Raw genomic sequence first — 16,533 nt, forward strand, 5'->3', positions numbered from 1 at the left:
TCTGTTTTAAATGCACTGTCCTGTAGGTACATTCTAACATTGTTTCCTGTTTTCATTGATTCTTCACAGTGCTAGAAAAAGAAAATGTTGTGTCAACATAAACACCTGTCTTCTTCAAGCTCTGTGTGTTCCCATCTTATATCTACAGTGTAGTTTATACATTTAGCTACCTGTGTGTAAAACTCTGTGCTTGTCTACAACAAAAATAATTTAATTCAATTATTGCCCAGGACTAAATTCTGACTAAGTCTTCTTGAATGTCTGTTGCAGGTTTTGAGAACAGGGCACTGATATAAATTAGGTCCTGCTACAGGTCTCTAAGGTACTCCACTAATGACATCACTCCTTATTTGTACTCTCTGTTTTTTTTAATAAAACCTCTTTTCTTAAGTGTAATTTGTAGAACACGAGGCCCTGATGATTTCTTTGATTTAAGTGCTTCTAATTATTTCACCTTCACAACACAACTTTTGAAAAATAATATTCTCAGAAACTGAACCGAGGAATTCTTGCAGGTAATACAGTATGTTAGCTTTGCAGTGGAATTTGCAGAACAGTGTGTGAGGCGCTAAGAGCATCTGGACTGCAATCTGACATACAGTATTTCACCATCTCATTGTTTCACATTCTCCTGGAGACAACTAACTGACAACTATCAGTTTTCTTAGTTGAAACAATAGTGAATAACAAGCAAACTGTAATCTTGCCTACAGCCATAAAGGTAAGTGTTTTGGAGAAGGGTAAATATTACTGTGAACTGAGGCAGAATAACTTCAGAAAACAGCAGACTTCAGAATAGTTAAGTTGGAAGTGGACTAAAAATACCTTGGAAGCTTACTCTTACATTATTATCTGGATAGACAGGCAATGTTAAAAAACCACAACGTTAACTGGAATTTCACAAAATTCACCTACAGACCTACCTCACAATACAGGCTACCCCTTGCACTTCCTGCCAATAAGGTGATGAATGGTTGCATTCATGACAGGGCTGAGTGTTAACGAATGTTCACTAATAAAAGAAATAAAGGAGAAAAAGCCCCTGGAATGTGTGTGAACTGTTACAATAGTTCCATCACTGTGCGACACCTGTTTTAACTACTACACAAAATGAGAAAAGGCAAAATGTAACCCAGCATGTTAGCTCAGTAACCAAGGTTTCCAGGCATTCTGGAGCCTTTCAGGAGGGCATCAAGAGACTTATGATACCATTATGTCACAAAACAGTCAGGAAAACGATAATCAGTGATGATGATAAAAACAGAAAGTAGAGTGCACTGTATATGGTGTTAATCATTCGCTGTTGGCTTCGTGATGGTGCAGAGGGCTCACAGCGCTGTGTGGCTGTGCATACAGGGGGAGGTGGCCATCATGTTTGCCAGGTGTACTTATCCTCTGTGTCACGAAGGAGGGGCCAGGCTAGCTCTTCTCATTTCCCTGGCAAATGTGACCATCAGTTCCTTCTTCTCCCTTAACAGCTAGACAGTGTTCATATGGAACAGGATGCATTGATGGATCCTACCCACAGTGCCATTGCTTCCCTTCTATACAAAGTAGTTTTTATAGTTTTTGTCCTGCATATTCTCTCAGGTAAGAAATTATGTTATTATCGTTGTCATTCGTATTTTGTATTTTCACGGTCCATCGGGGTTGTACAGAGTTTTTAGCACTGTCCTGGAAAAATACTCTTGTGGAATATTTTTCTGAAAGGCCATAAATGTTAAAAAAAATAATCAGTAACATCCAAACCATCACCTAATTGGAGCTTTGTGTATTTGTCAGTTCGATCTCCTTTTAGGTTTAAGCCATGGTTTAGAAAAATTAGATTATATTTGTCATATATTTTCCTTTCTTTCCTAAGATTTAAAAGAACAGGTGTGAAGGAGTTCTACTTATCTAACCCAAAATGTGCTATACTTGATATTTAATATTTTACTTAATATATAATATTTAAAGTTTTTTAAAATTATTACATCACTATTCAATAAGAGAAAGTATGCAGTACAATGTAAGATCATTTTAAGCCATCAGTACTTTAATTTGACTACTAAATGAGAAACAAATACAAAAACTCTATGTAAGGCCCTGTACGTTGATATTCTTAATACAGAACAGGTTTTTAATTTTATATGTTATAATTGTGACTTCAACATTTTGTGAAATTGTTAAAGCACTGAGAGAAATTACTATATTCCTGCTATAAAACGTCAGAATACTTTTTGTGATCATAGAATTGTTATTGAAGAAGTCTGCGGGTCTTTTATTTTATCACTTGGAATTTACGCTTTTCATAATTCCTCCAACTTTTGAACTAGCTGTCCTGAAAATAGTCACATGATGACATGCACATTGGAAAACTTTGTGAGGAAGCACATTATATATTTTTCCTTCTACTCCTTGTACTATTTTAATATTAGCACTGCCTCACATGCAGCAGCTAAAGCATTGTTTTTAGGATTAATCTTAGAACACCCTGAGCATGGCACTGTAAAGAAAAAAATGTAAAGCTTTGCTGGACCTGTGGTAAATTCTATATGTTTGTTTTGTGGTCTAGGAGTTTAAAGTGTGTTGTGTTGTGCTAAAATAGTACAATTCATATTATCAAGAAATGGGTAGCATGCTTTTTCAATACCACAGGTCATTTGAACTGCATTAAAGCTTTTTATTTTGGGTCTAAATATTCCTGTTGATATTTTACTGAAGGACTGGGATGATTGTGTAACGTACTGTACGTTTCCCTTAAAAGATCACTTCAATTTTACAAACTGTAATATTGCACGAACTATTTGTTCACTAAGTTCATGTATTCGAGCAGTATCTGTCGAAAGTCAGGCTGCATCAAGAACAAACTAATGCACTATTGTTTTCACAGCTAGAGAAAATAAAAGGAAACAAGGGGCACACATTAAACACCCTCATTTAGGTAGGCTTTGTGATGATGGAGGCTGTATTTATTATTTATGTGATAGGAAAGCACAACAATAAGCTATTGTGAAGAATAATATTAGCAGTCAACAGCTAGTACTAAGCTGGTTGTCTCTAGGGCAGGTCTAGAGGCTGATGGGTAGGCAATGTTTACAAGGACACCAGCAGAGCTGGAGCTCCAATAACTGCTTGGCTGGGAACAGTGTGCTCTTTAAAGCAGATGATCCACCATCTTATGCAGGAAATATGAATAAGATGCTATTGTTCATAAGACGTCATTCATAAGCTGCAACAGTTCATTCTATCAGTCAATGTGTGTTATGTTTTTTTTCCAAAAGGAAGAAGTTTTCACTATATTTTTCTTGAAACTAAATTAATGTAAAATAGGTTGCATCTGCTCTGCCTGAATGTGTGCACAGACAGGTATCCTTTCGAAGCACAGTAGTTCTTTTAGTAAAAAAACAGCAAAACACCCACAGCTCATAGTGATGAAAGCTATTGTTTATTAAAACAGGCTGTTTTGTGAAGCAAGTGTTTGCTCAAAGACCAGTTCAGACTAATTATGCAGAACCTGGTGTCTAGCCAGAAACATGAAGTGTTTGAACAAATATTAAACATGGAGACTTATCAGTCTCTCTTTGAGTGCAGACATTTTAAGAACAGTGAAGAATGCTTCCTTTCCTGAAATGTATGTAAAGTGTCCTTGGAAATCTTTCAAACTGTTTTCTTCTGAAACTTTTTGTCCTCACAGGCACCGGTTCTGAGCTGGTAAAAGCTCCTGCACATATCAATGGCACCAACGGGCAACCTCTTCGCCTGCCTGTGGAATACAACTTCAACATTCAAGAAGTGGATATCCAGGGCAGCTGGCTTGTGAGGAGGGCCATGCAAAGTGAGCCTGAGCTGCTCGTGACATTCACCAACAGAACCTCTATTTTCGATATGAAGATGGAGTACGCAAACAAGTTCTCCTTCCACCCGCCCAACGCATCCTTGCAGATCAATAAACCAGACGAAACAGAAGAGGGCGAATACAAAATCATAATCAATGTAAGATTTCCATATGACCCCACACCAGTGACAGAGAGCAAAACCATCAAAGTCACAGTTGATGGTAAGTACTGTATATTAAAATGCTCTGTTTGTGGAAAAACAGACGTTTGGAAAAAGTCGGTATTGGACGCAAACTTTATAAAACACAAAGGCATTTCAGTAAACACACCAGTAAATCATTTGAAAAGAGATGCACTTTGAGCTTTTATTAGGATGACTTCCTCGTCAATAGCATATTTAGAGTATATAAGGAGCCTTTGTTGAATAGACAGATCTGCGGTTTAGGGCTTTTCTCATTCTCATTCTCAATATTTCATTCTCTCATTTTTGTCATTTCATCTGCAATCTGTAAGAGATTATTTCTCTTGTTGTATTATTGAAAACATAACTTAAGACAAACCTATAATGACCTGTCAAGGGCATGAATATTTTGTATTTTGTATATTTTGGCATGAAAATTCGGAGTCATCAATTGCTACAAATATCCAGTATATTGCTTGGCATTTTTTGTAATACAGCATAACATTACATTCGTAATCATGCAACATCCAAATCTGTTAAAGTGACGTTTAAAGTTAAATTATTTTTGCTCAAAAGAGAAGAAACTGAGAAGTTTCTTAATGTGAATGTTTTTCACTGAAACTTAAGGACATCCTAAAATGCACTGATGTTATTGTGGATGGAGTGCAGTGCAAACTGTGTTCCATATATCATTCATATATTGTATCTAAACAGAAATCACTGTTTTTCTCCACAGTACCAGTGTCTACACCAGTGGTTCATATGACCCCAGCCTCTGAAGCAGTTGAAGACAGAGATAATGTGACCTTGTTCTGCTCTGTGGAAAATGGCACAAGGATCCAGTACCAGTGGTTACGAGATAACTTCCCTGTTCCAGCCAGTGCTCGTCACAGATTTTCTCAAAACCACAGACGTCTCTTTATAGCTCCCGTGAGAAAAGAAGATATTGGGAACTACACTTGTGTAGTGAGGAACTTCATCAGCCAGAAAAAGAGTCAGCCTACTGTGCTGAACGTTTTTTGTGAGTATAAGGAAGTAAAACAAATCTCGATTGTGTGTTGTGTTTTCAGAGGTTCTCTGGCAACTCAGTGAGTGAAATGTTGATGTATATCTTCTGTTTCCTCATTCTGTGCTCGTTGTTGTAGTTTTTAAATAATTAGGACAAATTATCATTGTTTTCTTTCTTTGTCCTTGGCAAACGTAGCTTTTGCGAAGCTCCTACATAGTGTAATTTACATTTTACCTGTGTTTAAAACAATGCTTCAAACATATCAGTTCACACTGTAATGTATCACGTGGAAAGTTTTGTCATCCTTTTTTCACTAGGCAAAGAAAACTGGTAATTTAAATATCTCAACAAGGTCTAAATTATCTGGAGAATGTGATTATCCTTTTGATTCTTACAGTCATTTTTAGCTTGCTTTCAATTGATCATACAAGTGTGGGTCAGCAGGTTCATTGCGTACCTAATTTGTTTTAGACGTTCCTGTACATCTTCCGCACTTTTCAGTATTTGTCTCATTCAGTGGATTCATCCAACTTCTCTTTAAGCTGCTTATGCTAACACAGGCCCACCTGTCCTCTGTTTCATTCACTCACTCTTTCATCAGAAACATTCCTGATTTCCTCTATTGCACACCTTTAAGATGTGCAAGATTATAAGATAGATCCAGGTGACCGTGTCATTGGGTCATCTTCAAGGTACACGTGCCAGTGCTTCAGGTCAGCTCATCATAGTTGAACATTTAGGATTTTGGTAGATGTGCCACCTTTGACGTGAAATTGGGTGCTGGCTTGTTGTTCAATTTTTTGCACTTCTCCTTGAGCTATTTAATGTTATGGTATAAAGAAATTAGTTTTCCAATTGTTGTGATGCATTCAAATGCCTTGTACTGGACTGGAAATATTTTGGCATGCTCAATGCTTTTACTTGCATTGAAAGATTCCACAAAAGAAAGGGACATTTATGTAGCCGCACAATCAGCCCTCCTTTGATGAGATCTGTTCTGCAGAACTGAGGTACAACATGATGTCACAACCAAGCTATATCAGGGAATGTGAGTGAAACAAGAAAATTCTTACCCTGATTCTTCGATAGTACCCCTCTGTCAAATACAAATGCAGGAGGGCGGGGGTGAGGTGGTGGTTAGAGGTAGGGTGTTGGAGCAAAGGTTGAACCCACCTAATGTTGGCATTCTTATAGAAGCAAATATTGTCATAAAATGCAGGTCAAAGGGAAGTGATCTCATTGGACAGTTAGCTTACCACAGTATACAGGACAAATGCCTAGATGGTCATTAGACAATTTCTTTAGATTTACCTTATTTTCCCTTTCCATCACCTCCCCTCTTGCTTTTCCCTCCCTGTGGTCTTGCTGTTTTTATTCTCTTACTGAATCTCAGAAGGGACACACTTACTGTACGTACGTGTAAGCTTGGAGTTAAAAATGCATGAGTCCCTTTAACTCTTTTGTTGCAATGCGCCATATGTTGCTGCTCCAAGGCAAGAGCTTTGATAACAGGTCAGGTAGAGAAAGTAATTACCACCTGCTGCAGACTAAAACACTGTTGACAAGAGCAAATGAACACAGTAAATGTTATCGAACACAGCAACCTACTAAAATCAACAACGAGAGTGATGTCAGTAGAACCTGTTGATTAAATCTCTCCTGACAGAATCTTCCAATACTGGGGGCACAGCTTTTCTTCTTGATAAACAACATTCATACTGTGATATATAGCACTCCCCTTTACAGTACATTTTGTGTTTCATAAATACCAAGTACCCCTTAGGGAAAAATTTGGAATTTATAAGAAGGATGGTAAGTAAATTACTAGGTCATTAATTTATTAAGTTTATTCTTTTACAATTTAATTTTTTTCTCTAATATAATGCATTAAATTATTCCAATACAGCCTTGAGGAAAAAGAAGACAAAAAGTCAGGGAACTACTGTATACCTCAGCGGAATTCACCAAACAACTTTATTGTTTTCCATTATCATTCCAGATGGACCCTACAACCTGGCTGTGAAGTCGGATCACGCGTTGCGGACTGGTGAAGTCTTCACCGTCGACCCCGAGGAGCTGGTGTTCTTCTACTGCTGGGCAGATTCGAACCCGCCAAACAGTTACGTCTGGATTTCAAAGGCCAACAATGGCACAAAAGTGATCACGAGGGGCCCTCGGTTTGAGGTGGCCTCATACCAGCTGGCTCACAGAGAGGATTTCATGTGCCGCGCTTACAACAACATCACCAAGAGACAAGATGAGACCCGGTTCACCCTTGTGTTTGCCAAATTGGGTAACGGTAGGTACAATATCGTTATGAATGTGTGGAAATACCAAAGTCACAACGCAGTTCACAGCAGATTTGAAATAACTTTATTACAGGTGGTCTGCTGGAGTGCAAAGCAGAGATATTCACATTTCTATTTTACGGGGTGGGGAAGCGATAAAAAAGCAAGCAGAATGCTTGGGTATATTGCAAATGCTGTAGGATTTAAATACAGGGAGGCTATGCTTAAGAAATACAATGCAATAGTAAGACCTCGTCTACAATGCTTCTATCAGGAATACGAGAGGACCTGCTACAAGCATTGAAAATCTTAAGAGGAACTGTCAAAAGCGACCCAGTGGACTTCTCCATAATGAACAGTGAAACAGGAACCTGAGGACACAAGGGAAAACTGAGTGAAAGTGCTTTTAAAACCAAGAACTAGAACTACTAGCACTAACTAGTAGTTAAGTGATCTAAGATGGCTAGGTGGGCCTCTCTGTGTTTCTAACCTTTCCTACTGTGTATTTTAATATTCTAATACAGTGTTTCAGTTTTGGTCACCATGCCACAGAAAAGAAAAATACTATAGAAAGTTATAGAGTTCCAATAAAAGCAATTGAGATGATTCCTGGTCACACCGAATGAGTTGTACGTATATGGACAAATCAAGGGACACAAATCTCTTCAGTCTAGAACAGAGTAGGATGAAAGGAAATTTGACCTTGAATAGAAATATAGAAAATCCTCAGGGATATAGGTTCAGCTTGCAGGTCTGTTCACACTCTGAAACACGGACATAGGGTCACAACTGCAAAATTAAGGGGACTTCCTTTAGGACAGACAATAGGAAAACACTCTTTATTTTCAGGATTGTGGGTATCTAGAACAGGCTTCCAAACCAGGAGGTCAAAACTCAATCTCTGGACACTTTGAAGACACATCTGGACACTAGACGTGCTGAGCTAAAACCAACCTACCCAATGAGCAAGATGGGCTGAGAAAAGAGCAGACAAAAATTGGCACACACTTCTATCTGTATCAGGGTTGTTATTACCACGGAGAGTGTACTGTAGATAGATTTGCATCATGAATATAAACGCTGTAGCGCTTTTGTTTGGTGGCAGCAAATGACACTTTAGAAATGCTTAACAAATAAAGGTATTGTTCCTAAGGTATAAGTAAAGAATTTATAGCTATAAGAACAATTTGACTTTTGTTAGTTGTGATGTTATTAATCTCTAGAAGGTACTGGTTCCTCCCAGGTTATTAAGAACACTTAAAGTTTTATTGAAAACCAACAAAATGTAATATAAAATAGTCAGTATTTACATTTATTTCAAAATTTGATATTTCACATTGTAATAATTAGCATATTTGAAAAATGAAGGAGTGGACATACAGTACTAAATTATCCACTAACACATTCTTATATAAACATACAAATCTCTCAACAGTAAAAAAAACTGAATAAAAATATCTATTTAAGAACATTAGTGTACAAAGAATGTAGAATACAGAATATATTCCCATTAAAATAACTTTGGAAAGTAGCTAGAAATAATTTTACATTTTGACATTTATAAGTGAGGTTTGAAAATAGTAGCTGTTTTTTCATTATTTTTACATTTACAGTATTATGTACAGTGTTTAACCAATTCACATTTTTATATCTACTAATGAATAATTAATTCTAAGGTGTTGTCCAGTATCTGGACAGCAGGTAGTGTCTCTCTATTGTGTAAGAAGTGTTGCAAGGCAGTTAATAAGGATATTATTTAGTGCCACTGAGTGAAATATTTAACAAAGCATTTATTTATGTTTGAGAAGTGTCAATATAATATTTTTCATCAACCAGCGAGTATACATCACACCCACTTGAATAGAAGTCTGAGGGATCTCTAGTAAAGTAAACAGTGGTTTTGTTTACAGTGTTTAACTTGCATTGTCACATGGAAAATCTCTGTAGCTGCAGCTGGCTGGACAAATATATTTTACTTTTCAAAATGGAAAAATACACAAACATTACAGCAAAATGACAGCCTCCCAGCTGTCAGTGTTAGATTTTTATCACAAATTACTACTGCAGGCAAAGTGGACAGCTTTTCATCATTTTTCTCAATTTTTACTTTCAGATAATTCACTGCTTATATGTAAAGGTAATTTTATGCCAATATTATCCTGCATTTCCAATTTATTTAACCCAATTTGAGATTAATGATCAGCACTGAAAACCTGAAGGTCTCCCATTAAAAATAAAAGGATATATTATGGATGATTTAGCACTGTAAAATGCTTAGCAAATGTCAGAGTTCAAAGTCTGTGTTTAGAAAATACTTTTGACAGAGTTAGTATAGTGCTTCCGATTGTCTTTCCTTCCTAAAACAAATTAGGGAATATTCTGTCAATTGGAAAAGACTCTCATGTGGAAAAGTTCTTCCACCATCTTTTTCCTTTGTATAGAAGCTGAATCTATTTTAAAGCTCATTTTCTGTTCATTTTTATTTTGTGTTGCAAGTAATGCTTTTAAATATAAGAAAATAAAGTCACTCTACATGTTTTCACAGAATCTTCAGTTGGCTTGATCTCCACTTTGCTTGAGTCACATTTACTTCTGTCTGGTCCTGATAATCTGATAATCTGATAATCTCATAGCTGTCCTTCATTTGCATTCCACTTTTATTCCCAAGAAGATAACAAAGCCAAGCATTTGCTGCACATTTAGATGATGATAGGGTATGTTTTGCAAATATTGATATGCTTCATGGTTCTAAACTGTATATGCAAAATGTCTTGTATTTATCTTTTTTTCCTTATTATACAGGTATATTTATAACAATTTAATGATTTGGTTGCCCTATAGTCCATAATTTAATTATTGCAATTGCCTATTACTGTATTTATTATAAGATTTTTATAATATCAAATTAAAAAAACAAATGGAAAACATGGAAAAAATACTTTTCATGGCCATTCAACAGGATTTAAAGAGTATCAGTGGGTATTAATTATAGGATTCAACTGTAAAGTTTTTAGGGAAAATTACTTTTAACATATAATTTATGATTTTTGATCAGGCCTATTGTTGGAAAACAAAATCTTGATAAATAAGTTTAAAATGTAAGGTAATTTCAATTTCCCCATACTTCTTACTAATTGAAACACAGGTGACTTGTAACTGTAGTGAATTACTTTTTAAAAGTGACTGTGCTTAATATTTAAAGGGACATCATTCTTCTGTACCTTCTGTACCTCTGCTGCTCTATGTCTGCTCTGAGAGACTGACCTGACCACCTTTTCTCAGTATCACACATTAAAAGAGTGATGATTATGCTTATTTGGCTCAGTTGTGTTTTGACTAGCAAGAGGTACAGGGGAACGAGTGATCCTGGATAAAATATACTCTACCGTGTAAGCATTTTAAAAATAGCTTGAGGCTAAAACAATGTGAAATGACCTTTAATGTAATCATCTTGTGTCCAAAATGTAATTAAAATAAAAATGTATGTACACAACATTAGAATATTTGAAGAGTCAGGGTCAGGGTTGAGTTGGCTCTGGTTTTGAAGCGAGAGTGGCAGTGTAGTGGTTGGCATTGCTGCCTTGCAGTGCTGGGACACTGGGTTCAATTACTGGGAAGCTACAGTATCTGTGTGGGGTTTCTACAGAATGTTCTTTCTGAGTTCACATGGGTTTCCTTCAGTTGCTTCAGTTTCCCCCCACAGTACACAGACACGCTGGTAGATTAATTGTTTTCTGGGAAAACCTGCCCTGGTGTGAGTGTGTGTGTTTGTGTCTGTGTATGCCCTGCGATGGACTGGTGTCCCCTCTAGGGTGTGTCTCTCCTTGCGCCCTTTGCCTGCTGGGATAGGTTCTGGCTCCTCTGTGACCCTGTATTGGACATAGTGATTAAAAAATAGATGTGTAGAAAACTTCACAGCTTTGTTTTTTTTTTCTTAAATATGGCACCATCCTCTTAATCTGTCCATTAAATCCTTAATGATCCGTCGAGTGGTGCTACACAAAGGTGATCTCACCTCTATAATTGTTCTTTCAGGAACTTCTTTGTTTGTTCTCAAAACAGTGTTCTTTTTCCTGCCTCGGCATCAGCTCTGTCCTGTAAGAAGGAGTGGAGAATTGATGAGCTCCTGCCTTCACTCTGTTATAGCTCAGTTCAGTGCAAGCTGAACATTCTTCTCTATGTTATACTTCTCAGTCTCCTACATTCATCTGATAAGAGGATGAAAACAAGAGCATAATTGACAACATAGTTTAAAATGACTACAGAGGTCTCATTAACATCTTGCACGCGCTGGGCCAAAAACATTTTCAATACAATAAAGCCTGAAATACTAGTGCATGCTTTGCATGATTCTAATTAAGAAAGGAAATAAAAAAAATCAGATAGTTAATGAATTAAAATATTTCCCCACTTGTTTTAATCTTTTCACGTGAGACCTGTAAATCCCACAGAATTATTTTATTACAATTGTGATTGTAGTAAAAACTTTTCTAAGATTCTTCACTTTCATTTGCAGATATTATTTCACTTCTGCGTTAACCCTCTGCTTTGCCCTGGTTGTATCCTCTCGGGATCATTGTTACTTCTCACAAAGTCAACCTAGCAGACAGCTTTAGAACCATCAGTGAAACACAAACCAGAAACTACATGGCAGTGCATTTAAATCTGGGAACAGAAGGCACTTCTTTACACAAAGAGATATGGCGATCCAGAACAATCTCCTGTTGCTGAAGTCGATACCCCAGGTCATTTGAGGAAAGAGCTGGTTGAGATCAAGAAAACAAGCTTGATGGGCCAATGGCTTCCATTTGCTTGTAGTCCCTTGTTATGCTTCTTTCATTTCTTTGAAGGAAGGGGATGGACATGACTCTTTTGGAGAATTAACTTAATTTAGAGTTCACTTCATTTGATTATTTATTTTTGTAGAAAATGCCACAACTTCCTAGTGTCCCTGTGTTCATCTTTCTTTTTTTTTTCTCAAGGCAAAGAAAAACATGTGCAAGAGGGAACCCCTCTGTCACCTCTGGCAGCGATTACAGTGGCCTCACTCCTCATAATCATGTGCATGTTGTTTGTCCTTTTCCGAAAGACATGTCACCCACAAAGAGGTAGGTGTGAGTGGACACAACTCTCACAAAAGCTAGGAAATATGAAGTAGCAGTAATGAGACAGCAAGCCTGGAATATCTGTTAAATTGTCATTACCTTGTATTAATGATTAATGATGTAAAAAAGCACAGCAAAAGATAATTAAATCCTTACCAATTCAAACTTTAGTAAAGCCACTGTGTATTACAATGTATAATTTAATAAAACTGAATCTATGACCAGAGGACTTTAGCACACATCAAGTCTGAATTATAAATACTAGCTACGACATTATTGTGCTCAAAGTTAAAATAAAATGAAATATGTATCTCGACGTTTTTCTGTGGCTCTGCAGTTGTGCAGCATATTTCTGACACTGATTCCTCAGGATTCTGCATAATAGTTCAATCTTTATTTTTAATGCCCTTTTCTTCATAAAGTTAATTTTAAATTGCTCAAAGAAACTGAATAATGCAAACAAATATCTGCAGGGATTTTCTTTGTATTATCATTTATATTTAATATTCTTAAATCCAGAATTACAAGTTGAGTTGTTTTAGAGCAAATTTGGAAAATAATCTTTGGTTTGTAATATATGAAGTGAATTCTTTTTTCTCTGTGTGTGAAGTGAAAGACAGTCCTTAATTTATGGCAAAATCTGATGTTTAACTTTCTTCTGACAGAATAAAAATACAGTAGTGAGATGTACTTCAACTTTTATGATTGTTGAAAATATTTTTCCTTTAGTGAATATTATGAGATGTGAGTTTTCATCATAGTTCTGCAGTGGTCTTGAGAAGCACAGATTCAAAGCCAACAGAAACTGCATGTGCTCAGTATTCATTCTCATAGCTTATAGATTAAGCCGAGTAAGAGATTCCCTTTGTGTGAAACAAATTGGAGCTCTGTAAACTGATTTAAACCTTTCTTTTACAGTGATAAAGAACATTTACAACAGGTGAGTAGATATTTAGCATTGTAAAAATAAAAACAACATTTATGCATTTCCATTTTAATCAAAGAAAATTAATTCACTTTTTTTTCTCTTCATAGGCCTCTCACAGAACAAAAAAAACCTCACCTCTCAGGTACTTTTTTCTTTCGGTTTCTGCACCAATGCCATTTATCTGTTATCACCTTGACCGGTCATTTAGCATCTTTGTGTACATACCTAACAGCCTGTTAATGACGGGGTTGTTGCCTTTCAACCCACGCAGAATATTATACCATCCACATGCTCAGCAATTACATTTGTTTAACCGATACTGGCTTACAGTGAAGTGTTCTGCCTCTGCTTCTGGGAAATTATGGATATTATTTCAAGCTGTTGTTTTAACTTTGCAGTTTCCTAGTTCTCTAAAAAGTAACATTGTACTTGTATTCCATTCTTAGTAACATTATGCTTTACTAACAAATCTATGAGTCTATTGCATTGTTAATGGAAATGCTGTCAGATGAAGTCCTATCTGCATTCTGCAGTGAGAGTAAAACGACCATCTGTGCTTCTCCTTAAAAGGAAACTGATATTCCCGAAATAAACAGCCTGAAAATTTTTTTACATCTACGTTGTTTGACCTTTAAGTGAGTTTCTGTTTCTGTCTGAAAAACTATTTGCATAGTCCTGGAAAATGGCAGGAAAGCAAGTATCTTTTTAGAACGGCTTTCAGTATTCAACAGCGAGTTATAGGACAGGTTTAATCAATTTATTTCATGCTGTGATGTGACCTCCTCAAATTCTTGAGCAGAAAAGGTTCCAAGGATTGTATTCCAAGCTAATTTATTAAGTAGATCATATAAGGTCTGGAGAAAAGAATCCTTTGCTTTTAACCTTCTGACAGTTTGTTCTCAATATCCTTGTTCATCTGTGTTTAAAGAGCGTCTAAAAGGAATTGCTCGAAAATGATTTTGTTAGGGCTTACATTTCACTAAAAGCCACAAATACTAAAAACATAGAAAACAAAAGGAAACTATAAATTCAAAACTGTGTTTTGTATCAAAAGCCCTTTCTTCTAATGACAAGTAAAACACCACTACTTAAGCAATGAATGTGTTTTTAATATTTTTCTCTCTAAGGTCATGAAGATGCCACAGAAGATTTTGGTATCTATGAGTTTATTGCCATACCAGGGAAGTCAGAACCTACCCAGGTAAGGGATATCTTAAATCCTACAACTAAATCAAGGAAAATTGACTTCTTTTAATAAAAAATGTGATTTGAAATGCACAAGAAAAAAAATGAAAAGTTCTTTTCTTTTTTTTTGTTTTTTAGGCATCAAGCAGATCTCTTTCACAACTGGATTCAGTCCAGGATTTACATACTACAATTTACGATGTCATCAGACACATTCCAGAAACACCTTCACAGGGACTTTTGAAGTGACTCTTGGAGATTTTGTCAGAGTACACTTTTTTGTAATATAGCAGATCTGTCTTGAAGAAGAAAGCTATTTAAGGTAATTTATGAAGAACTCTCCACTGCTCCTGTGAAACACGTTGCATGTCACAGGCGTTACTTGCATTCAAGGAGAAAAAACGGGGGTTTAAAATCCCCTCTCTACCTTGACTTCATTCCAAGATTTTCGGTTTTATGGTATTTTTGTTTCTGGTTTTATACTGTAAGAAAGACTAATACCCAAAGTCTATATTTTTAATTTCCAGCCATATTTGACATAAATTTAAAATTGAAGTAAAAGTCATTTGCATATTTTTTCTGCTTTTGTGTTATTTTCTTTGATACTACTTTTATACTAGAGGTCTTCTGGGAATGACAGCTTCTGAAGCTCAACTCTTAAGTATTTATAAACATTTATGTCATGTATTACGCTTAATGAATTCTTCCTTCCATGCTTGAATATTTTGTTTTGCACACTGCAAAATGCATGAGAGTTGTCTTGATGGTACATAGGGGTGTACGGCTGCATATGCATTTTTTTTTACTCTTAATAACCTTACGTCTTCTACCTCTTCCACCTTCTCCCCACAAAAAACCGCAACAATTTATATCAATTTTACACAAAGCATGTCAGCAAATCTCAATATTGTTCCAGTTTGACATTGCAATTTTCAATTTTGTGGACTCCCCCAACTTGGTGGAGCATGGAGGAAGAGGATTTGGACTCTTGACTGGTTTCATATCCCTGCTACAGACACTGTGTCCTTGAACAAGGTCCTTTACCACAGGTGTTCCTGTCCACCGAGCTGTATAAGTGGGTACCAGCATCGTTGGGTGTAATCCCTGTGATCAAACATCATCCTGTCCACAATGGGAACGAGCTCTAGTTTACTCAGAAACCAGGATGAGCTCTGACCTGCTGAACTGCTGTGGCCGCTGAGGTGCCAACTTCAGCTTTATCTGGGCTCTGCCAGTTCGCACCTGCTGAAAGCGAATCGACCTGCCTGACTGCATGATTGTACGTTTCTTGTACCAGCGCACAGAGAACACAGAGGACAATGTCCAAAACGGCATGTACTGTAGCACCTGTTAGAGCTATTTTCCATTTTACACATCGAGAGAGGAGGCACTGATAGTCGAGAGATTCAGCTAACGCTGACAGTGCTGCAGGCTCATGGGAGCCAGGCCAGACCCCAGGGTCGCTGCTGTGTGTGACAAGGCTGCGGATACCCTCGTAGATCCTGCTGGTGCTTGGGCACTTGACACATCCAGGCTACAGGGAGCACTGACTGAGCCCTAGCTTGTGCCATCACTGTATGTACTACAGGGCTCAACCACTTCCCGAAGTGAACCCCTCCTGCTGGTTGACCAACTTTAGAACCTGGATTCTGTTTTGCATGAGCCAAAATACATTTTTGGTTTTGGTTCGACATTCGTGGACTCCGTGGGAGAAGTATGGATTTAGTATTTCATTTTCTCTTCCCTCATACCTTTCTCCCTTACCTTCCCGAACTGGATTTTTTTTTCCTTCACCTAAGCTGTATTCATCAGCAAAGGCTCAGAATGCAGCAGCCTGGACGCCTCCAATGATACATCCATCCTTCCATCCACAGTATCCTTCTGGAGGAGCTAGAGCCAATCCCAGCAAGCTCCAATGATACAAGTTTACCAAAAACAAAAGCAAGCACTGGATGAGAACTGTTAAGATTATGTTAGTATCTGAAAAGAAGATTCGGTATCATTTAGTGACACTAAGTA

At 37.0% G+C, this 16,533-nt stretch overlaps 1 protein-coding gene across 1 annotated transcript; it reads left to right on the forward strand.

Moving 5' to 3' along the window:
- Positions 1-1,274: 1,274 nt before the first annotated feature.
- On the forward strand, positions 1,275-15,090 carry hepacam2 (HEPACAM family member 2). The gene is made up of 9 exons (XM_088929271.1): positions 1,275-1,590; positions 3,677-4,039; positions 4,736-5,020; positions 7,008-7,307; positions 12,279-12,404; positions 13,320-13,341; positions 13,437-13,471; positions 14,457-14,530; positions 14,653-15,090. The coding sequence occupies exons 1-9, from the start codon at positions 1,494-1,496 to the stop codon at positions 14,761-14,763; spliced, it is 1,413 nt and encodes a 470-aa protein (XP_088785397.1). The 5' UTR covers positions 1,275-1,493; the 3' UTR covers positions 14,764-15,090.
- Positions 15,091-16,533: the final 1,443 nt, after the last annotated feature.

Source organism: Atractosteus spatula, chromosome 12, assembly GCF_055471065.1.
Source record: "Atractosteus spatula isolate fAtrSpa1 chromosome 12, fAtrSpa1.hap1, whole genome shotgun sequence".
NCBI classification, from domain to species: domain Eukaryota; kingdom Metazoa; phylum Chordata; class Actinopteri; order Semionotiformes; family Lepisosteidae; genus Atractosteus; species Atractosteus spatula.